At 42.4% G+C, this 17,987-nt stretch overlaps 1 protein-coding gene across 8 annotated transcripts in view; it reads right to left on the reverse strand.

Annotated features, from left to right (window-relative positions):
- Positions 1–253: 253 nt before the first annotated feature.
- specc1 (sperm antigen with calponin homology and coiled-coil domains 1) overlaps positions 254–17,987 on the reverse strand; it is a 95,405-nt gene continuing 77,671 nt past the window's right edge. For 7 of the 8 annotated variants that reach the window (XM_076274851.1, XM_076274850.1, XM_076274847.1 and 4 more), the window contains 3 exons: positions 10,545–10,661; positions 8,388–8,447; positions 254–1,227 (listed from right to left, as the gene is read on the reverse strand). In XM_076274851.1, the coding sequence (XP_076130966.1) occupies positions 1,138–1,227; positions 8,388–8,447; positions 10,545–10,661 (267 nt within the window). In that variant the 3' untranslated portion in view covers positions 254–1,137. The remainder of the gene's footprint in view (positions 1,228–8,387; positions 8,448–10,544; positions 10,662–17,987) is intronic. The other variant, XM_076274852.1, reaches the window with a different exon arrangement.

A 17,987-nucleotide genomic window follows, 5' to 3' on the forward strand; every position in this document is an offset into this window, starting at 1 on the left:
TGCGTAAGGCGGACATGCCATCGTGCAGATGTTGACACATGAAAGCTTGTTAAATCCAACTTTGTGGCTTCTTTTTGGACAGCGTAACCTGGTAATTATTTACAAAATTGGCGTGAATTGCAACAGTTGAGATATTTGTAAACTTGAGAAACTGACTGTCTTGAACTCATTGACATTAACACGTTTCGCACATTCTACTGATAAATCATTCTAAATCAAACAGGGTAATGAAACATACTGCATTAGACTCAAGTAGGAAGTTGACACCAAGTTTTTGGAGTGACAAAAACTTTATTATGAATATTCGTTTTCAGCTAGTTCACATTTATAGTAAAAATCAAACTTGCAAATAGAAAATATACACACTTTGCTTAAAACTTTAGTTTAATACTTCATCAATAAATAATAACAATTCCTATACACACAGCCATAGAAGATAAGAATTAGAGGATATTTTCATGATACCATCCAGTAAAACATGAAAATAATACAGAGAATGGTTCTTCACTCTAAACCTTATCTATATTTATTTATTTAAAACAGATCCAACACCACAAAATCTCATCTTTGACCACAACACCATTGTTCTTCCATCAGTGATTGCTAGCTGGCTCTGTGTGAGCCATTGGCAGTCAAAGCTTGTCATGTCATGTGATGTCACATGTCAATTTTTCCTCTTCTGCTCTGGCTCTGTGTGTAATATCTCAACTGTTTTGATGCTGAAAGAAACACTGAAACTGATACCGTGCGAGTAGTGTTGGCATTTAGAGGTGGTTGACTGAAACATTGTTCTCTCATAAATAAACCTTAACAATGTTCAAGCTCATAGACAATTTTAATGTGGCATCATGGCGTGTTATGGCATAATTGTTTTTGCTCCAAGAGATGCATTTGGAAAAAAAATGAATACGATATGAATAACAATTGTTGTCTTGTGTGTGTTTGATGATTAGACCAACACTCAATGAGATCAAAAGAAACTATGTGTGCAATAACAAATTGTTTTTTTTTTGTTTGTGTATGCACTGTGTGTGTTTGTGTGTGTGTGTGTGTGTGTAGAGGTTCTGTGTCTTCAAAGGACCAGGCAGAAAGTGCTTCTGTGCCATCAGTGTCTTCTGATTCTTCTCAGACCAAAGGTCAAGTCTCAAAATACTTGTAAATCTGAGACACGTAGTGCATGACACTCTGCCAGTCTGGTCTGTCTGTGTGCATCATATCGTCAATGTCCTGGATACAGACACAGAGGGAAAGACATAAACTAATTCGTACCATAATTAATGACCAAAATTGTTGTAATCATTAGATAGCTCCTAAGAGGAAAACAGACTTTTATTTTGCGGCCTAGTTTGAGTGGGCAATAAAAAGATCCTCTTGGTCTTTGTTAGTGTTACACATTTAATTAGGGGTGGGCTCGAAGAACACATACCCTCAAAGGTTCCATCTGTTACTACAACTGTACACATGGAGGATGCACTGGCTTCACTTCCGACATACATTTAAAGTGTGTCCTCCTGTAGGCCACCAGTGTAGATTGTTTTTCATCTCGTAGGCCTACTCTGCCATTCCTCTTTCACCATGGAATCATGCAACTCTTGATAATGCACAGCAGGACAAGATAATTAAGAGTAAAATAATTCTTCATTCTGAATACATTCTGAATAATTCTTCTGTCTGAATACCAAAAATATATGTGGAAAATATAGCCACAAGCGGCGATGGCGGTCCCAAGCACCTCTGGTTCCATGAGCTGTAACATTGATTATTAAGGGTTAGTTAAAACCCCATTACATGATGATTGGTTGTTTACCTCATTTGTCACTTTTCAACATACTGATTAGTCCGATAGACAGTGTAGTGAAACTCCCTCAACATCTAAAGTAGACAACATCAATTCACTATTCTCCAAAAAAGTTTTTTTTGTAAATTCCATTCATAACATCAGATTCTAAATATATCATCTCTAAGTTCCATGAAAGTATATCAGGCTGCCCTGCACCTTGAAAAGTGACGCTAAAGGGTTACTCAGTGCGTTGAAAAGTGAGAGTTCCTACCTGGCACCCCAAAACTACATGGTACAATACCAAACAGCACTGACTTGTGCATACTCACACCCCTTCAGTGGCGTGCACTTCTGTGAGGTTGAATGGTGAACAGGAGTATAAACGCTAAAGGGCTCAGAGAAATGGAAGCGAAATGACACACATGCTCTCCACTCCTTCACATTGTCTTTTTTGTCACCAGAGTCACCTGAAGAGGCCTGTGACAGAGTGCCGTCACTACAGTTGAGTATGCGCTCTCACTACCATACCAATGAGTCTGGCTCTTTGGTGTTGCGGTCAAGCTGCAGACTTAGTAACCCTGAGACCCAGGTTCAAGACTGAGTTGGGTCACTGCTCTCTCCCTTTGAGGTGCAAAGCTGTGGGTGATGAGGGGCCTTGCAGTTTTACCACAGGAGCAAGATAAATCAAGGGTCACGGCATACTCATAAGGGTAGCACGTCTTTATTATATAATGCTATAAAATGCTATGTCTGTTTATTTCATATCAATATGAAGTTAAACTTTGACATCTGGAGCACATGTCTCCCACGTATACTCAGAGCTTTAGAGTGCTATTGGAACAGTTGGGAAGGACAATACATGGTGTGTGTAGAGTGCATGTACCGGATATTTTAACAGTACACACACTATCACTCTGAACCCACTTGAACTTGCATTGAGTTGTGTGACACTGACCTCACACTGTATGAACTGGCTACGTGTCACACTATTGTCAACATCACATCATAAACTTAGTGTCAGTGAATGATACTGCACAGCTGAGTAAATAATCCTCTCATGGTGACGATGTTGTTAATGATTTTGAATTGTTTATACACTCTTAAAACGAATGTGTTGTCCATATCTGGACACAGAGGTGTGTTAAAATACAATGCAAGTTGTGTTATTTTCAACACATATTGTGTAACAACTAAAACACAAACTGTGTTGTCTCTATCTGGACACAGAGATGTGTTAAAAACAATGCAAGTTGTTACTGGGGTAAAGGCCAAAAGTATGCACTATGACTATGCTATTACATAAAGTATGCACAACATGTAACTAAAATGCTTTCTTTATTCTGTTTCTTTGTTCTTGTAAGGACAACTGTGGATATGTTTTGATAATTTTCAATCATTCATCATTTCTATCATTTATTGATTAATGCACAGTGATAGTTACATGCTCATTTATAGATCAGTAACCAGGGCTTAATTGGTGCTGGAGCAAGCCAGAGCGCACCAGAGAGGTCCAATAGTTAAAGTTATGTCACTCATTTCTTTCTCATTTAAATCAACTTTTTAAAAGTGAAAGACAGAGAGAGAATGAAAGGGAAAGAGATGTGAATGCTCGGGTCAGACAGTGTACGCAACATCACGAGAGCTAACATTTCAACAACTGGCCTAGGCTACTGTAGTCTCTATTAAAAAGTTGTCCGTTTTACCAAAAATGTCAAAAAAGACATGGATTAGCCTACTAAACTGATAGTAGAACTGCTCAGGGCACTAAGAAGCAGGGGAAAGAAGGCTGAGAGCTCTATGAATGTTTTGTGGGATGTTTTGGACAAATAAATGAAAGGTAACCTACTTAAACTTAAATTTGTTTTCTGGTGTATTGATGAAAGACAGGGTTCCCGCTCTTTCCTCAATGTCAAATTCAAGGTCTTTTCAAAGACTTTCTAGGTCCTTGTCCCTGAAATTTGATTAAGCCATGTAACAGATTGCAGATTTACGTAATTTGTTTGCCTTTTTTATGCTAACTAACTAGCTAACTAACTCCACTGCCAGTTAACAACGATGATTGGATGTTGACCTGTCAATCTCCCTTTAAAGCCTACACAGTCCCAAGCAGACTCGGACTGGCAATCTGTACAACCGGGCAAATGCCCGGTGGGCCGGTGCACATGTGGGCCGGTGACCTCCGGGAGTTATTTAGCCTATTTGCGGCCCGTCATGTAGACCTAGGCTTAGCCTATAAATGCAGTTGCATCCATTTGGATTGGGGGGTGACAGGTCAATCATTTTGGCCTCTTCATGACCGGTTCAGTGTGTGTTACGATTGCGCCCCCCTGCCCCACCCCTCAAGTGGATTTGTCCAAGCAGCCGCTTGGTTTGTGGGGAAATATAGCCTACGAGTCCATGCATGGTAGCCTAGGCTATATAAGTGCCCTCCGCTGGCTGGTGTTCACATCATCACAGTTTAACCGTAAACAGCAATCAGAGGGGTCTCATTTTATTCCATAAATATATTGTTTTTATAGACGTAAGTTGCACGCGCTACGAAGAGCTTCCATTTACTGCACCATGTAGGCTACTGTAGTGCGGTTTGTCTGTCAACATAAAAAAAACTCCGGGTACCTAAAATTTTCGCACAACTTGGTGGAAAAGTGTAGCACAGATTAAAGAAAACCTATTCATGTTTGGACTCAAACGGAACTTCAAAGTATTTCCCATATAGTAGCCTTTTAGCTCACAACGACAGTGAAAGTGGAACTTGGAAAGTGGAAGTCTCTCCACCGAGTGTTACATTAGATGCACAATCAATCGCGAGTCGATGCACGTAAAAAGTATCAACTGGTAGGTTAGTAACGAAGGTAGCCTAATTTTGCAAAATGTGATGACGGCACACAAACTTGGGCAAAAACGTTTAGTATACACTTGTGGTGATAGCCTACAGTTAATGTGAATCGCTGACTATAACCAATGTAGAAGATTTGCACCAAATAGGCCTAAAGGCTGTGGTTGTGTTTCTACAACATGTTGGCACAAATCGTAATTTCTGTCACGATTTCTATGAAGATCTCCATGCATGTTCAGTAGCCTATATTTTTCATTTAGTCAAGCAGTGACATGTGGTTTAATCAGTGTTGGGCAAGTTACTTCAAAATCGTAATATATTATGTATTACTTAATACTGTCATTTCAAAGTAATTCATTACATTATAATATTACTGTCTCTGAATTGTAAGGCATTACACTACTATTGTATTACTTTTAGGTTACTTCTACCAAATATGGATTTGGAATTCTAAATGCTGTTTATTATGCTCAATGCAGCTCATTGCACTTCTAATGGAGGGTGATGTGGTACAACATAATGACTGAGCTAGGCTTAAGGCTACAGTAGAATGCAATAGGTGCAGTGATGGCTCATGATGCAATACAAGGAACAATCATAGCCAGAATTTTGTTTAAAGAAGACAAAAGGTCAAAGTCTGGTCAATTGTGATAGAAATGCTGTAACTTTAGGCTTAGGCCTACTCATTAAAATCAAGAGAGCCCACTACCTGTATATTGTAACCCAAAACTTAAAGACATGTCAAGATAGGCTACACAGTGCAGCTACTGGCCATTTTGGTGCCCTAACTGGTGAAACCTAAACGTATTAACCTAAGTATGTCATCATATGGCCAATTATAAAGATGTAATCTGCCTGTTCAAAATACTTTATTGGTGTGTATTTTTGTATTTTAAAAAGGTGTAATGAATAATTGGTAATTAGGCAACAATGGTTTATGTTTATCGCAATCAGCTAATGTGAGAACAGCTGTGTTCAACAACACTTACAGCTTTTCAGTGACGGCTATTGCTGAAGCATCAGCCCTGGTCTGAAGCACTGGTGTGAAGTGGTACGCAAGTAAAGATGAGCAAGTTGACCTGTGCAAGTTCACATAAGGACACTGACAAAGGCAACCATGTCCCATTGTCTCCATGCCAATCTTTAACAGAAAAATGTCAGATATCTCAACCACAATGACATCAATAGATGGTAAGGTGTTGAGTGTGTTTGAATTCCCTTCCTTGTAGCATCCTTTTCTGCATTCCACAGTGGGGAGAAGTTCACCTTGTTTAATTAAATAACAATTCTATTTCCTTATTAGCTGCATACTTGAGGTTGGAGATTGCCTAATTGGAGATTGCCTAATTACCAATTATTCATTACACCTGTCTGTAGTATCTACTTTTTTTGTGTTTTTCACATATAGTATTTTGCAATACTATCCATCCCTGGGAACAGGCAGATTACATCTTTATAGTTGGCCATATGATGACATACTTAGGTTAATACTGTATTTCACCAGTTAGGGCACCAAAATGGCCAGTAGCTGCACTGTGTAGCCTATCTTGACATGTCTTTAAGTTTTGGGTTACAATATACAGGTAGTGGGCTCTCTGTTGATTTTAATGAGTAGGCCTAAGCCTAAAGTTAGAGCATTTCTGACACAATTGACCAGACTTTGACCTTTTCTCTTCTTTTAACAAAATTCTGGCTATGATTGTTCCTTGTATTGCATCATGAGCCATCACTGCACCTATTGCATTCTACTGTTGTTAGCCTTAAGCCTAGCTCAGTCATTATGTTGTACCACATCACCCTCCATTAGAAGTGCAATGAGCTGCATTGAGCATAATAAACTGCATTTAGAATTCCAAATCCATATTTCCAGATATTTTGGTAAAAGTAACTTAAAAGTAATACAATAGTAGTGTAATGCCTTACAATTCAGAGACAGTAATATTATAATGTAATGAATTACTTTGAAATGACAGTAATACATAATATATTCCGATTTTGAAGTAACCTGCCCAACACTGATTAAACCACGTCACTGCTTGACTAAATGAAAAATATAGGCTACTGAACATGCATGGAGATCGTCATAGTTGACAGAAATTACGATACTGATTATATAATAACCTATAGGTCCAAATCTAAATGATTGGGTTCAGTTTATGAAGTGTTGTTACAGCATGATACTGTGTGTTTGTTATTTATGGGGGGGAATCGGGGGATTTTGGTATCGGTGGGCTTGTGTGTGTGTGTGTGTGTGTGTGTGTGTGTGTGGGGGGGGGGGGGACTTATTTATTAATGACCAGCAGACAATACACTATCCCTTACACAGACTACGGCAGTGTTTTTCAACCTTTTTTGTGCCACGGCACGCTTTTGACACTTAAAATGTCCCACGGCACACTAACATCCTGTGTGAAGAAAAAATAAACATACCATAGCCTAAAATTTCAAATAATACACAGATATGGCCTTATTATGGGTTCTATGCAAGACCTGCTCAATAAAACAAGCGCCCTCTGTTTCATTTGTAGGTGACTATATCTAATTTAATTGTTGTTGGACTGGATATGTGATGATTCTGTGAATACTGGATATGGGGCCCCCATTGTACAATGCCTGCATACCACAAATAGTGCAATCATACAATCAATGAGACCATGTGGTTATAAATTCTTTGATGCAACAGTTGCTTTTCTGGACCAGTGAGTAACATTTGGGTAATTTTCTGCGGCACACCCGATGATCTCTCACGGCACACTAGTGTGCCCCGGCACAGTGGTTGAAAAACACTGGACTACGGTACGGTTTTCTGTAGCTCGAAATGAACTTGAGGGCCTTTGCGACTGTGCATGTGCATAGCCTACTGCCTCTTTGTCACATCAGATGAGGCCATGCCTGTCTATTTCAAACAATAAAAAAGCCACAATAAAGTGATTACGTGATTGGTCGAAAAGCAAGTAACTATTGCATAGCTGTTGTTTCAGCATTGTGAGAAGCGCTATTTTGTACAATTTATTTTTTTTAAATGCCATCAGTGTTCGGTGATCTCTTGATTAAGCCTATAAATTAAGGACTGCCAGTAACTAATCTTACTCAGTGTTATTGCATTACTTCCTGGTAATCATAAAAAAAACATCCAGTTTATTTAGAAAAACGCCCCCTGCTAGTTTCCCCCAACCCTTGGAGGCATACTGTACAGCCATTCAGCCTGTTAGCGTGTGTACTTTACTCATTGCAGTGGAGGTTTATGTCGAAGAGAAGCTTTTCAGCCACCGTGCTCTTGAGCTGGTCAACCCAAATGAGTGGTCCAGGGTCCTCCTCAGGGAGGGAGGATGGGGACACATGCTGTGGGCCTGCTGAACCTGGTGCCCTGTGATAGTGGGGGGTGGCGGCTTTCGACGTGTTCTCATTAAAATCCCTGCAGCCTCCGAGTCCATTCCCATGAACCGGGCCTATGGCTAAGAGGAGGCCAAATCCCAAACCACTGTGCGATGTAAAGGCCATTTAATGATATATATGCTGCACATAACAGTGCGTGACTGCAGGACCACATATAGCTTTGGCAGATGCTCAGGAGGAAAGGAAATGTAAGACTCAGAATGTAACCATGCTGAGTCGTGAAGAGAGCTCTGACTGGAGCTGCTGCGCTCCTTTATTGACAGCGGACTTCTTGTTGACCCATAGCCTACTTTCATCCAAGGACACTGGGTGATGTGGTTGATCTCTTTCTCTCTCTCTCTGTACGTGTGTGTGTGTGTTTGTGTTTAAACTCACCAAGGAGGGTTTAATGCCAATGCTCTCTGCTGCCTGGAATGCCAACGTCAGGTTTCGGACCTTTGAAATAAAATAAATAAAGGGCTTACGCACACATAGTAGCAAATAAACAGAGAGACCATATGACAACCCTCCACTGAAATACACTTCAGAGAATGAAGATGAAGCTGAGAGTCCAAACACTACCAATTTCCAATATAGAGAAAAAACATATACAGTTGTGTTATATAATAATAGCAGTGTGTTTTAAAAAAGTGAATAAAGCTCCGAATCCTTAGAATAGCTGTTAATTCCATAATATCAATGCATTAGACAAACTGTCTGCGGCCCCCATTCACTGAATTCAAGCCACAGTACACTGTGAAGACAGTAAAGCATGGTGGTGCACAATTCATGCTATGGGGATGTTTCTCATACTGTGGTGGTGGACCTATTTATCGCACACCAGATCATGATCATGGATCAGTTTCAATACATCAAAAAATTTGATGTCTTATGCTGGAGAGGAAATGCCTTTGAAATGGCTGTTTCAACAAGACAATGATCCAAAACACACCAGTAAGTGAGCAAAGTCTTGGTTCCAGACTAACAAGATTGACGTTATGGAGTGGCCAGCCCAATCCCCAGACCTCAATCCTATAGAAAACGTGGGGTGACATCAAAAATGCTGTTTCTGAGGCAAAACCCAGAAATGAAGAGGAATTGTGGAATGTAGTTCAATCGTCCTGGGCTGGAATACCTGTTCACAGGTGCCAGTAGTTGGTCGACTCCATGCAACACATACAGTACAGTAAATGTTTGAGTTCATAAAGAAAAATGCAAACACTGCTATTTTTTTGAACAGCCTAATATTCCTTGAATGTGCAGTGTTCCCAATGCATTGATATTATTATTGACAACACCCACACAAAAAGTAAACGAATAAAGAAAAGAAAATGAAAAAATAAATGTCTATATAAATCAGACAAAGCTATTGTGTTCCATGCTACTAATATGGGGAAAGCTATTGTGTTCCATGCTACTAATATGGGGAAAGCTATTGTGTTCCATGCTACTAATATGGGGAAAGTAGAATGTGGCCAGATGGTGCGGGGTACCAGTGCAGTGTGAAAGGCAGCTCAGTTTCTGAGGATGCTTGCCATCTTGTCATGTTAAAATGTTGACTTGTCATATTTAACTAAAGTGCTCCATAAATTGTGAGTACTGTATATAGCACCTAAAGACCATATACGAGTGGACCCTATACAACTAAGTTTTAACAGAGAAAGTACTGATGATTAACTTAAAGCTTCAATATATAGATTTTGCTTTGAGACAACAAACAACCTGATCAGATTCAATACAGTTTTCCCAATTCCCTTGTGCATTCTTTTTCTCTGTTTCAGATTAATGTCAATCAAAGTGTCAAACAAAACAACCATGCAAAGAAGTATACTAAAACACTATCACTTCCCTATCCGAGCAAACCATTATAATTAGCCTTTACATAATTTGATTTAATAACAAAAACTACTCATTTCAACATCAACTCATTTGACATCTCAGTAGATGCATAGCTGGGCTGCATAAGCTAAGACAGAGCTGGAGATCACTGATGGAAAGAGAGCTCTCCCAACACAGAGCAAGAGCAGCTTGGAGCAGAATTCAAGCACAGCCATAGCCCACTTCTCTTTCATCACGCCCCTCACTCCTCTCCTAATCTATTGCATATGGGTGCTGTGTATTTGTGTGCCTGTGTGCTCTGGCTTTTGTTTATGGTTTTTGCCACTCGGTAAATACACAATAGCCTAGGGGAGGTCATCCCTTCACCTTCTGCCAGACTTCCTAAGATCAATCAGCACGTATGCATACTGCCTCCGCTCTGTTGTGTCAGACAGGACAGAGGGAAAATGACGACCGGTCAATCTTTTATCTTGAAAAGACTGACCTGGTAGCCATGCTCTTTAAAAAAGGAACAACGTTCAAATGCCAGTACGATCAATGAAATCAATCTGTTTAACTTTTATCTTAAATTTACATTGGCGAGTCTACACATGACAATGTCACTATGCTTTACATGTACACAACGAGCACATTTATGTCCCCCAGGGCCCAGACGTGCAGTCTGTGTTGTGTGTTAGTGGTGGGGCCTGTGCTGCGGGCTGTAGAGTAGGCTACCTTGTCCTCTTTGATGAGCTCCTGGTAGGGGATGTGGGCCGGCAGGTAGGAGTGGAGAAGAGCGCAGAAGGCCAAGCCGTCGCTCCAGCTGCTGCTGAAGTTGGTCATGTCGATGTTCTGTGGGCGAGGGAAACGGCACAGAGAGGTGGCGGTTAGAGGCGCATTCAGACTGCCTTATCTGTCTCAGCACAGCACTCTTTACGCAGGAGCAAAAAGACAATCGGTTGGTCTGTGTCATGGCTGGACGTATAAGTTGGTTTACAGAAACGACATGCATTTGTGCTTGCAATGCTTGGTTATAATTCTGGGGATCTGGAGAACTAATGCGGAGCTAAACTACATTTGGCCATTCTCCAGGACAATTAGAATTCGGACTGATTATGTTAGCTTTGATGAAATTACGTAGAAAGAAAAACATTGAATGAAAAGAATCAAATAATCTAAGCAAGAAAAAGACCTTTCACAATGTGGGGTGTGCGTGTGCATGACATATTTCATCATCATTCTCCTGTGTATATTTAAATGGTGTAATTTGACATTATTGGGGCAACAGCTATAGTTCCTCCACAGATTTCCAAAGCAATATTTTTAAATAACAACAAAATATACAGCCTAATGCCTTTATAACAACGTAAACACGTAATGTAAAAAAAGCCTCTCATGTTAAAAAAAGCTGTATGATGATGGCAAGTTCATGTTAAGAGACTGCTCTGAATGCTGCTGAGCAGATGGAAGGTTCCAGCAAGTTTGAGCCCTATCTTCCAGAGTGGCCATGTTGTAGTCTCCTCAGGGAGGGAGGGGGAGAGCAGGGGGGAGGGAAGCAATGTGCAGGGGGACACGCAGGCAGGCAGGCAGGCAGGCACAGGGCGGTCGGAGGGGTCTTAGGCCCAGGATGAGGCGGTGGGAGGGGTCCGAGAGAGAGAGAGGCAGAGACGAGTCCGTGGCTGGAGGCGGTTGCTTGGTGTGACGTGTGCCTGACAGGCTGCACCTCATACATTATGAAACCGCAAGCGCTGGCCAAACCCGAGAGACAGGACAGAGATAGCGAGAGAGCAGGAGAAAGTGGGAGCAGTCGGACAGGGAATGTCCCACACACACCCTGTAGCTCCTATCTCCTGGTGGCTATTTCCTGTGCTACACCCCACCCAACATCCCTCCCCCCCGAGTTATTTGTCCTCCACCGTTGTTTTCTCTCTGAAGCACGACTGGGAACATGGCGGCCGGCCAGCGGAGCCCTCTCCTGGGTATGCCTCCAGGGGGAACGGACCGGGAGGGGACCTGGGGCGGCCCTGACCTCTGACCCCCCCGGCATCTGGATCTTTTGATTAGCCGTCAGATGACAGAAATCGGAGGGGCGACCCCGCACTCCTCCTGGGAGGTCACAGCTGGGTCCAGCGCCAGGGTTTCATCTGGACAGTCTTTAAAAAAAAAAAAAAAACCTCAAAGTACAGCAGTTCTGTGATTATGAATATCTCTGTGTGTCTCAGAGCGTAAACTGTGTCAGGACAAGGACCTCAGTGATCTCGCTCTGAAATGCCTCAGGTCCCACTGCGCCTTTGTCTGATTGTAATGACCTTGACATGCTTCCAGCCTGGTCCTGACTTGACCCCTGTGTCCCCCATTCTGCAGAACAAGCAACCATATGAATGCAGTGCAAAATACTATAAATGTGACCATAAACTTTCTTTAATGGGCCAGGAAAAATGAGACAACCCATTAATTACAAATGTTAATTACAGACAACCCATTAATTACAAATGAATAACTGTCTTACATTTACAGTAATTTCTTGTGTATTAAGCCGCATTGTGTATAAACCGCAGGGGCAGTGTTTTAGGCAAGTAAAAAAAAAATAAAAAATATTAATACTATATTAACTGCCCCCGTGTATTAAAGGGAAAATCCGGCCATTTTTAACTCGTTTTTAGCTTTAACTTGTTTTCCTTAGGGTCACCCTGTGTTGGGGTAAGCCTGCTACAGTAGAAACAAATCACCATTGGTGTCTGCACCTGAAATCTTCGGTAGTTATATATGATTTTTCGTCAAATAACTGACGTTTTTTATTTGATTGTCCGTAAGTCCATCTGTCTCACGCAGGACATCTAACAGAGTTTGCACATCAAGGTGAAATGCAACCAGCCACAAGGATTTCCCCTTTAACATCATAGGTAGAGACATTTTGTAAAATCAATGTATAAACCTCGGCTAATAGTGGGGAAATTACGGCAAGTCTTTTGGTTGCAATCGCTTTTAATAATGCATGTAACTAATCCAGGAGTTTTCCTCAAAAGCAAGCAGTTTCTGTTCTTCTTCCTCACTTCTCTCTCTCCTCACCAGACCTGCATCAGCATGTCACAAAGCATTCTTGGAATACCAGTGTTTTACTGATGAAGGGTTTTATCCTTTTACCCAATTCTCCCGTGCGGAGTGTTTTACTGATGAGGTGTTTTAGCGCTGAACCCATTCTCCCGTATGGAGTGTTGACCCCTGACCTCAGGCACGCATATGACATGGGGCAGGGCCACCTTGCTTCTACATAATCTCACAAGTGCAATGTGGGCTTATGCACGTCTCTGGAGCAGGGGGCCACATCCTGCATTCATGTGTGTGTGTGTGCGTCTCCCGGGAGCACAACTGAGTCTTCACTGATGTGTGTAATGAGTGTAGTGGTCTAAGTCTGTGTGATCAGGATGTGTGCAAGAAGAAACAACAGATGACTTGAACTGAGACACAGATAAACGAGTGCGTGGGGGCTGGCTGTGTGGTAAGGGACGATTAGACTCAGGGCTGAGGAATGTGTGTTTGGGGGTACTAATGTTAGAAACAACAGACGACTGGACCGCCACTGTGGGACCAGGCTCATAAAAGCAAACACAGCATCAAGTGACAGGAAGTGTCTTAGTGTGCACAAAGGACTGAAGAGAGAGAGGGAGAGAGAGGGAGAAACGGAGCGAGAGGGTGTTTCTGTCTGCATACATTTTCATGTCGAATGCATTACGGGATCTTGAGTCACCCACCACCATTTGGTCGTCCTCTGCTGAATTCTCAGATACCCCCAAGACCCTCCTAAATCATTTTAGTAATGTTTACATCACAGAAGCACAAACTGTCAAGTTCCATGGTAACCGTATTTATGACATAAACATGGCATTCACAACCTGATTTCCCTAGATAGAGCGGGGAGACGTCACTGGCAGTATGATTCTAACCTAGTTCCCAGTGTATTATTTCCCGCAACAAAACTACATGCTGATGTAGCTTTACATCGGTCCTGAATTCTGGTGGGGCGGGTGGGATGCCAGCGCTGTGCTCTGCTCTGCTCTGCTCTGCTGTGCTCGGCAGGCAAGGTATCGAAAAACATCTGAGACCGACGAGAGCGAACTGGGACACGACTGCCGCAGACTTCACGTCGCGTCACATCACTCCCTGCGTCACTGACAGCCAGCCAGGAGCCGAACTCCGTCTCAGCGTCAGTCTCAGTCTCAGCAGGCCTGACAGTGACCAGCAGTCACATGATGGATGAACTGATGGGAGGGAGAGGAGAACACAAGCCCAAGCGGATGCGCTGGCAGACTGGCGTGGCTTTGCAGGAGAGCCCATTAGAGAGGAGGCCTAATGGGGACTGTGAGCGATGTGACTCAGGGGTAGGGGGCAGGCATCCACATTTGTTCCCTTCCAGAGAGACAGAGAGTGGGGAGAGAAAGAGAGATGGAGATGGATAGAGAGAGAGAGTAAGGGAGCGTACTTTCCTAAGCTAGAGCTACATTCGCCGTGGTGACTGAGCGCCTTCACCACCACCACCCCCCCCCCCCGCGTTCCCCCTGCCTTTGTTTTAGCAGTGCAAAGGCAGGAAAAAGAACAACAAAAAGAGGCTAAAAAAGAAAGCGCTGAGGTAAGAACTCACACAATGAATCATTACGGCCCCTGCAGCCACCGCAGACTTACAGCCCAGGAGAGAGAGAGAGAGAGAGAGAGAGAGAGAGAGAGAGAGAGAGAGAAAAGAGACGCAAATAGATGCAGACTGACAAGGTCACACGGCTTTAGGTCTGCAATGGCCAGCAGTGGCAGCTATCCTTTGCAGTGCTATACTGCTCATGCTCTTTGGGATGGTCATGAACTAAACACCTCAGAGTCTGAGAATCTGAGGAGTCTTGCAGTCCTGTAGTAAGACATTTTAGCCTTAAAGGTGTTCACCATATATGTGTGTGCTATATTCAACCATTTACTCTTTTGGGGTGGTCTGTGAACATGTTGAAGAAAGAGACGCTGCTGTAAGCAGAAAGTGAAGGAGATTTATGAGGTAACATCTGTGGAATGCCATGTTCAAGGTGTTTGTGCAGCCATGCTGTGTGTGTGTGTGTGTGTGTGTGTGTGTGTGTCTTCGAGAAAGGCTGTGTAGGCCCTGCTCCGGCAGGCTGGCGCCCAAGACCTTATTTACTGTCTTGGGGTCAATCTTGACTGGGTTCCATAGATGTCGGTCGTTATGGGATACAACCTTATAGATATGGTCAACTCTTAGGTAACCAAGTCGTAAAATGGTTTGCGTACCATTAATGGAGATGTCATGTCTTGTCTGATTTGTCAGGAGGGTATAAATTGTGTTTCCTTGTTTGTTGCATGAGACTGCGTCTGTTAGCAACACAACGTAGGTCTCTGGATATTTGTGAATCAGGCTCTCTGAGATTTCTGACTCCACTCCTGGCTGGCTGAGACTTCATTTTACAAAACAATCTCTAGACACATTTCTGATCCTACAGTCCTTCCAACAAACCAGATAAGACAGTCCTCATCTTGGTTCCTTCAAACACAGGCACATTCTCAAGTCCAACACAAGCTAATGTTGTGACACCCACGGTCAAGAAGTACCACTTGTGGCCCATTGTCATAACCCACCTACTGTAACTTACTATGTGTACACAAAACAAATCAGTTTTGTTGCATGCGCTGACCTTTACTGGATTCTATGGAAGATGTGTGAGTAACAAATGGCAGCTGGCGTTTACAAACCAGGGCAGGCAGATGCACTGCTAATTTAAGATGGGCAGTATGTCACTCTAAAAAACCAGCAAGGGCAGCAGACGAAACAGACGCGCTCTCGCCCTCCCCTATCGAGCCTGCCCGGTTCTGTTTGTTCCACTCAGGCCCGGAGCACAGAACGGGGGAGTGAGGCAAGCAAGCGGATGAGCCCTCTCACAGCTCGGCCTGTCCGAATCCCTCCGCTTAGAGGCGCAAAGGCCCCCTGTTGTCTTTTCTCATTGTCTCCGTCCTAAACAAACAGGGCTTTCTTTTTTTATGAAAAATCTTTCGCTGTGTGTCAGACGAAACTGCGCCTGACCTAAATAAAGCACATCAAACGTCGAGACAAGAAATACAACGGAAAGCCAGCGGAGGGCCGACTGGCGATCGTCTTACAATAACTTTCAGAAAGGCCACAACAATCGATGACAAAATAGTCATAAAGAGAGTTGCTGGTCAGGGGTTGGGTCTTCGTCTGGGTTAAGTTACCGTGACTGGACAAACTAAAGTAGGCAGCCTATAAATTTCCAAAGCCTTAACATTTCAGCACCCACCTTTAAATGTGGGGCAAAGTGCAAAGTCTATCAACAAGCAGAGATCTCATACATGAACTATAGATGTTGTGTGGCATGTGGGATATGGGAGCATTAAAGGAGAATTCCGGTGTGATATTGACCTAAAGTGTGTTGAAACATGATACCGAGTGTGAACGTGTCTCATAGCCTATCTCGGCTTGTCCCCTGCACTCCAAAATCTGGCGCTAGTTAGCCGATGCTACCAACAGCTTTTTCAATGGTGGTGCTTCGGCATCGGGCTAGCCATGCAAATAAACCACTGTTTTACACCATTTACGAGGCTCAATGTATCTCCACACTTCATTGGTAGACTACCGTAGGCCCTGACATTTAAAACGAGACATTGAGAACTTTGAAAAAGCACTGGTAGTTTACTTACAAGACGATTTATACAGACAGTATCTTCACGAAGTTTAGCGTTTGCAGCCATCTTGAATTTAGTCAAGATAAGTCGAGCGACGAGTAAGAATGAACAGGTATGATAAGGGATCAGATTCCAAAAATAATTCAGTGGAAATGCATGGATTCCAGTTTCTTCCAGTAGCAGCAACTGGAATCCATGCATTTCCACGGAATTATTTTTGGAATCGTCTTGTAAGTAAACTACCAGTGCTTTTTCAAAGTTCTCAATGTCTCCTTTTAAATGTCAGGGCCTTCGGTAGTCTACCAATGAAGTGTGGAGATACATTGAGCCTCGTAAACGGTGTAAAACAGTGATTTATTTGCATGTCTAGCCCGATGCCGAAGCACCACCATTGAAAAAGCTGTTGGTAGCATCAGCTAACTAGCGCCAGATTTTGGAGTGCAGGGGACAAGCCGAGATGGGCTATGAGACATACGTTCACACTCGGTATCATGTTTCAACACACTTTAGGTCAATATCACACCGGAATTCTCCTTTAAGCTGGCATAGATTTTTGTGGTAAGGTCTTGCCCATGGTGTTTAATTAGCAAATTGATTTTGCCTAGTTATTAAATTAGATTTAGTTAGACTTGAGACTTTGCACTTTGCCCATTATTCAAATTAGGGCTCACCAGAGGTGGGAGTAAGTCACACATGTGCAAGTCACAAGCAAGTCTCAAGTCTTAACCTTCAAGTCATTTTTCAAGTCATTTTTTGTGACAGTCAAGCAAGTCAAGTCAAGTCATAGCTTGGGTCAAGCAAGTCAAATCAAGTCATAGCCAAATCATTGAAATTCATGATGATTTACCCATGTTTTCATTTTAAAATAAGCTACAATAGGCTAGTTATGAACTTATGAAATGTTATTTGTAACAAACAAATACACATTGCATTCATTCAAGCCACATATAGAATAAGATGAAATGTATACAAATAAAAATAAATGTAGGCCTATTTCAAGTAGACCTGTTATAAAATAGCCTATTATTGTTTCAATATGCCTCAAATATTAGGTAGCCTAAGCTACATCAAATCATGAAAATATATTTAAACAGTTCAAGTTACACTTCCTGATCCTGTCACATCTCCAGGGAACCAATAATGTTGAAAAAGTGAACTAATCAATCAATCAAACGCTGCTGCCGACGTCACTGCCAAACTTTGACAAGGGTCGTCGTGTTAGAAACCTAACGTCAAATTTGAGGCATGTTAAGAGTCTAAGTCAAGTCTCAAGTCATGAATAACAAGTCAAGTCGAGTCTTTTATACATGTTGATCAAGCAAGTCTCAAGTCTTAAAAAATGTGACTCGAGTCTGACTCGAGTCAAGTCATGTGACTCGAGTCCCCCATGTCTGCCGCTCACCATAGAAATGGCACGGCTGACACACACGCACTGTCAGATGTGGCCCACGGGCCAATTACAGACTCGGCATTAGAGCGGCCTGGTCC

This window comes from Alosa pseudoharengus, unplaced genomic scaffold, assembly GCF_046254945.1.
Source record: "Alosa pseudoharengus isolate Yale_2024_CS ecotype anadromous, Long Island Sound unplaced genomic scaffold, YU_APseudo_1.1 YU_APseudo_1.1_scf_8, whole genome shotgun sequence".
NCBI lineage: Eukaryota > Metazoa > Chordata > Actinopteri > Clupeiformes > Clupeidae > Alosa > Alosa pseudoharengus.